Consider the following 5,908-nt stretch of genomic DNA (forward strand, 5'->3'; position numbering starts at 1 on the left):
CCGCGCCCCCGTCGGCCCCACGGGGGGGGGGGGGAGGCGGAGTGGCACGCGGAGCAGAGCTGAGCCAATGGGAAGTGGGGTGAAGAGGACCAAGGCTCCCTCCAAGCCGTGGAGTCCTGTGAGCAAAAATCCTACTTGGTGAGCTCCTGGCATTTAAAGTTGCGAGCGAGCAATTGGGCTGCTGCATCAATTCGTTTGCTCTGGAGACAAAAATCTGTGAGCTGGAGGCTAAAAAACGGTGAGCTAGCTCGCATTAACTCAGCTTAGAGGGAACACTGGAGGGGACCCATGGGAAGCGTGGCATTCTGGGACTGTGAGCGGGGTGGTGGCGGTGATCCTGTCTGCTGGCCTCCAGCGGCTCTCCCAAGCGACTGGAGAGCCGGTTTGGTTTAGTGATTAAGAGAGGCAGACTGTAATCTGGAGAACCGGGTTTGATTCCCCCACTCCTCCTCCACATGAAGCCAGCTGGGTGACCTTGGGTCAGTCACAAGCTCTCTCAGAGCAGTTCTCTCAAGAGCAGTTCTCTCTGGCCTCTCTCAGCCCCACCTACCTCACACGGTGTGTCTGTTGTGGGGAGACGAAGGGAACAAAGAGGAGAAGAGAAGAAGAGATTGGGTTTGTACCCCACCCTTCACACTCTGTGGGGTTGAGAGCAATGTTCCCTCTAAGCTGTGGAGTCCTGTGAGCAAAAATTCTGCTTTGTGAGCTACTGGCGTGAAAGTTGTGAGCGAGCGACATGGCTACTGCATAAATCAGTTTGCTCTGGAGCCCTCCTCCCTGAGCTCAGACAAAAATGTGAGAGCCGGAATCTAAAAATTTGTGAGCTAGCTCACACTAACTTGGCTTAGGGGGAACATTGGTTGGGAGAGCTCTCTTGAGAACTGCCCTTGAGAGGACAGCTCTGAAAGAACTGGTGACTGACCCAAGGTTACACCAGCAGCTGCACGTGGTGGAGTGGGGAATCAAACCCGGTTCTCCGAGATTAGAGTCCACACTCTTAACCACTACACCAAGCTGGCTCTCAGGAGATTGCTAGCTGCTTCAAGACTCCAAGTGAAGGGCAGGGTATAAATCCAATCTCCTCTTCCTCCTCCTCCTCCTCCTCCAAAACCAATTTATTAGGATATATTAAAAGTTCAAACATACATCATACTACTAATTGTTATACATCCTTTTCTCCTATTACCCCACCCCTTTTGACTTCCCACAGTGCTCCAACCTCCAGCCCACATCTTAAATTCTCTCCTTTCCCCACCTTACTCGTTAATCACATTCTACAGGTAACATATCGTTCAACTATTATTCTTATACATTTATCTTTCTTCTAATATTCTTTTTTCAATAGTTATCAAAGCAAATTAAGTTGTTCTTTACATCCCAATATTTATCTAAATATTCTTTAAAGTCTATCCAGTCCGCAAAAAAATTCTTCTGCTTCCAGATTTTTAAGCTTTCTTGTCATTTTGTCCATTTCCGCCATAAAAAGTAATTTCTTTATCCACTCCCCAATTTCGGGAGTTCTGTCTTGCTTCCAGCATTGAGCATATGTCATTCTAGCAATTGAGCATATGTCATTCCAGCAGTTGTGATCGTGTACCACATCAAAGTCCTTTTCGCCATGTTGACTTCTTCCATTTTAAGTCCCAAAAGTAATATTTCAGGTTCTTTCTTAAATTTACCTCCTCCTCCTCCTCTTGCTCCCTTCATAGGCAGCCCTTGGGTTTCATGGCCTCTCTAGATCCTACTGTCCACCCCACCCTCCCCCACCTCTCCTGGCAGCCTCCGGGCTTGCCTGTTTTATTCTCCAGGCTTTCCTTCTCAGACTGGAAACGTGCAGTGGGGGCCAAAGTTTATTTATTTTATATTTATATTTATTTTGAGATTTATATCCCGCCCCATCCAGTATTCAGCTCGGGGCGGCTAACAGGCGGCAATGCCAAGGTTAAAATATACATATAACAACATAGTAAAAACAGATATCTATCATAAAATTGGTGCTATCATAAATTACATACAATTTACATCCAAGGTGGACGACATCCCAGACTGACGGCCAAGTTATTTCCTGCAGAAGCGCCAGGAAGAGTGTATCCCCAGCTCTGTTTGGGCGACATCTGCCCCTACTATGAGGGGCAGATGGTTGTAAAATCATTGGTGGTATAATGGCGGCGGCGGCTCCCCCTCAAAGGCCTGGCGGAAGAGCTCCGTCTTGCAGGCCCTGCGGAACTGCACTAGGTCCCTCAGGGCCCGGGTATCTTCCGGGAGCTCATTCCACCAGGTGGGAGCCGCCACCGAAAACGCCCTAGGCCTAGTTTGGGCCAGCTTTGCTTCCCGGGGGCCTGGAATTTCCAGGCGATGAGAATTCCCCGACCTCAGTGCTCTTGGGGGAACATGCGGGGAGTTCCTTTGCTGCAGAGGAAGGATTTAAATGGGCAAAAATGATCAGCCCTAACCCGTCCGAAAAGTGTTGCCTGACCTAAGTCACTGAAGTTCCGCTGACTGGCCATGCGGAATCGTGTGCCCTTCTCCCTTCCTCTCCCTCCTTTGAAATGTGGTGCTGGAGGAGGGTTTCACGGGCACCGTGGACTGCTGGAAAGACAAACAAAGTGGTTTCTTGATCAAATCAAGCCTGGACTCAAATCAAGAGTGATTAACACTTGGAACTCACTGCCACAGGAAGTGGTGGCGGCTACAAGCACAGACGGCTTCAAAAGGGAATTAGATAAGCATATGGAGCAGAGGTCCATCAGTGGCCATTAGCCACAAGGTATAGATAGGGACTCTGGGGCAAGTGATGCTCTGTCTTCTTGGTGCTTGGGGGGGGGGGGTCAACAGTGGAAGGGCTTCTAGTGTCCTGGCCCCACTGGTGGACCTCCTGATGGCACCTGGTATTTCTGGTCTTTGGAGTGTTGGACTGGATGGGCCTTTGGCCTGATCCAACATTGGCATCTCTTATGTTCTTATGACTCTCCCCAGAGTTCCCGAGATGAGAAAACTGAGGGTGTTGTACTTTGTTCACATGATGACGAGACAAGAGTCCCTGGAAAAGACAGTCATGCTGGGAAAACCTGAAGGCAGCTGTCAGGTTCCCCAGTCAGATCACTCTCTACACCCGCTTCCTTCAGTGAATGCTTTATTCAGAGCAATGAGAGGCTGTGGGTTCAAACGCTTTGTTAGGACTGATTTGCAAGGCGGGAAACACAAGGTATAGTTACGACCCCAAATTCCACGCGTTCAACGTCAGAATTATTCCAGTGGTCCTGAAAGATACACAACCACTGTCTAGCCAGGCACAGACTTTTCTCCAAGGACATTTCTCATGAGAACAATGTCTTTGGGACCTCTTCACAAGATTACTAAGCGGCCTCCCTATTCCACTACGTGCACACAATCCCCGCCCCCCCCCAGGAATGCAATGGCAGGTGAGGTCAACAATAAGCAGCTCCAAGCAGACAGAAGCAGGTAAATCATGGGGAAAGGTTACAGGTCATACAGGTCTTAAGCCAGATACATCATTAGGTGCCAACTATGTACCCAGTTTGGTGCAGTGGTTAAGTGTGTGGACTCTAATCTGGGAGAACCGGGTTTGATTCCCCACTCCTCCTTGCAGCTGCTGGATGACCTTGGGCAAGCCATAGTTCTGTCAGAGCTGTTCTCTCAAGGACAGTTCTGTCAGAGCTCTCTCAGCCCACCTAGCTCACAGGGTGTCTGTTGTGGGGAGGGGAAGGGAAAGGAGTTTATAAGCCACTCCTTTGGGTAGTGAAGGGCGGGGTATAAATCCAACCTCCTCCTCCTCCTCCTCCTCCTCCTCCTCCTCTTCTTCTTCTTCCTCTTCCTCTTCTTCCTCTTCTTCCTCTTCTTCCTCTTCTTCAGAGAGCCTGGCTAGCAGTGTATATTTAGACGTGTTAGGGCATTTGATTTCTTTTCACCCACTTACTGTTATTATTCTGCACCTTGTTTGTTTGACCTCCTATACAATAAACTATTTTCATTGTGCAGTCGGCCCGGTCCTCATGCCTATTATTCGGCCAAAAGGGAGGCCTGAAGGTTCTTGGGAGGGTGCTCTGGGCCTTCTCAAGGGATCCTAAATCCAGAGTGGTGGCAGCGTCAGGTGACACCCCACCTGAGCCGTGACATACCCGTTATCGAAGGCCCGAGTCTGACAGCAGCAGGTGAAGAGAAAGACCCAACAGGAGATGGACCGACTCCATCAAGGGAGCCCCAAAGGCTAGTCATTGATCCATTGGGTCATCCCATAACTCGGAAGGGACTTGACGGCACTTGGGACACGCAGCCCCACACCCACCGAGTCCCCCTGGCTTTCTCTCTGCACAGGTGTTCAAGCGCCACAACCCGGGCACGGCGGAGGAGCAGGAGATGATGGAGAACCTGTTTGACTCCCTGTGCTCCTCTCTGATGTTGAGCTCCAACCGGGACCGCTTCCTGAAGGGGGAGGGGCTGCAGCTGATGAACCTCATGCTCAGGTGAGGACTTCCATGCGCTCTGCACACAAAAGGCACACCGGCGGTGGGGGCCCTGGGAGCCCAGTGAGACATTCTGGGGAGGCCGAGGGGTGCTGAGTCTCTCTCTCTCATATCTGGGGTTCCCTTCAGGGATGTGTCCTGAGGGCTGTGTTCAGTGAGCCATCTACCATGATTCCAGGGTCTCTCTCCTGGCCAGTCACTGCCAGTTTGGACCCCATCAAGGTACATTTGGTTCCAGTGTGCATAACTTTGCACCAGTGCTCCCTTTAAGTTGTGGAGTCTCGTGAGCAAAAAATCCTACTTTGTGAGCTACCGGCATTAAAATTGTGAGCGAGCGATTTGGCTGCTGTGTAAATCAGTTTGCTCTGGAGCCCCCTCCTTCCCAAGCTAAGGCAAAAAGGTGTGAGCCGGAGGCTAAAAGACTGTGAGCTGGCTCACACTGTCTCAGCTTAGAGGGAGCACTGCTTTGCACTTGCCCACGTTGAACCTCATTTGCCACACTGCCGCCCACTCACGCAGGCTCGACAGATCCCTTTGGAACGCCTCACAATCCTCCCTGGTCCTCACCACCCTGAACAACTCAGGGTCATCCGCAAACTTAGCCACTTCACTGCTTACTCCCAACTCCAAATCATTAATGAACAAGTTCAAAAGCACCGGACCCAGTACCGAGCCCTGCGGTACCCCACTGCTTGCCACCTTCCACTGTGAGAACTGCCCATTGAGACTCACTCTCTGTTTCCTGTTAATTAACCAGTTTTTAATCCACAAGAGGACTTGTCCTCTTATCCCACAGCTGCTGAGTTTACTTAGGAGCCAAGAACTCTTAACAGGGTAGTGAGACAAGATCTTCCCTCACAGAATCCATGCTGATTCTTCCTGAGTAACTTTTGTTCATCAGCGTGCCCACTAATTCTATCTTTAAAAACAGGGGTTGCCTGAGTGCTTAGTTCTTGTGGCCCTTTCTTACACGCCCAGGGAAATGCTGATCGCCACGTTGGGGTCCGGAAGCAATTTTTCTCCAGACCAGTTTGGAGGTTTTTTGTCATCTGGGCGCGGAGCAAGGGTCACTGGGGATGTGGAGGGGGGGGGGCATTTGTGGGCTTCCTGCATTGTGCAGGGGGTTGGACTAGATGACCCTGGAGGTCCTTTCCAACTCTATGAGTCTATGAACTTACCTGGTATCGACGTTAGACTGACCAGCCTGTAATCTCCGCTGGAATCCTTTTTTTTTTTAAACTGATATCAGGAGAGATGTCGAAAGACCTGAGTCGGATTGAGGTAATGAGAGAGGAGGTCCTGCAACTGATAGACAACTTAAAAACTGACAAATCACCAGGCCCAGATGGCATACATCCGAGAGTTCTGAAAGAACTCAAATGTGAACTTGTGGATCTCCTGACAAAAATATGTAATCTTTCCCT

At 50.2% G+C, this 5,908-nt stretch overlaps 1 protein-coding gene across 1 annotated transcript in view; it reads left to right on the forward strand.

Annotated features, from left to right (window-relative positions):
* Positions 1-5,908, forward strand: part of CTNNBL1 (catenin beta like 1) — a 183,034-nt gene that overhangs the window by 67,273 nt on the left and 109,853 nt on the right. The window contains exons 9-10 of the mRNA XM_015422778.1: positions 2,072-2,142; positions 4,336-4,484. Coding sequence (XP_015278264.1) covers positions 2,072-2,142; positions 4,336-4,484 — 220 coding nt within the window. The remainder of the gene's footprint in view (positions 1-2,071; positions 2,143-4,335; positions 4,485-5,908) is intronic.

Source organism: Gekko japonicus, unplaced genomic scaffold (assembly GCF_001447785.1).
Source record: "Gekko japonicus isolate JY-2015 unplaced genomic scaffold, Gekko_japonicus_V1.1 scaffold1179, whole genome shotgun sequence".
NCBI classification, from domain to species: Eukaryota; Metazoa; Chordata; class Lepidosauria; order Squamata; family Gekkonidae; genus Gekko; species Gekko japonicus.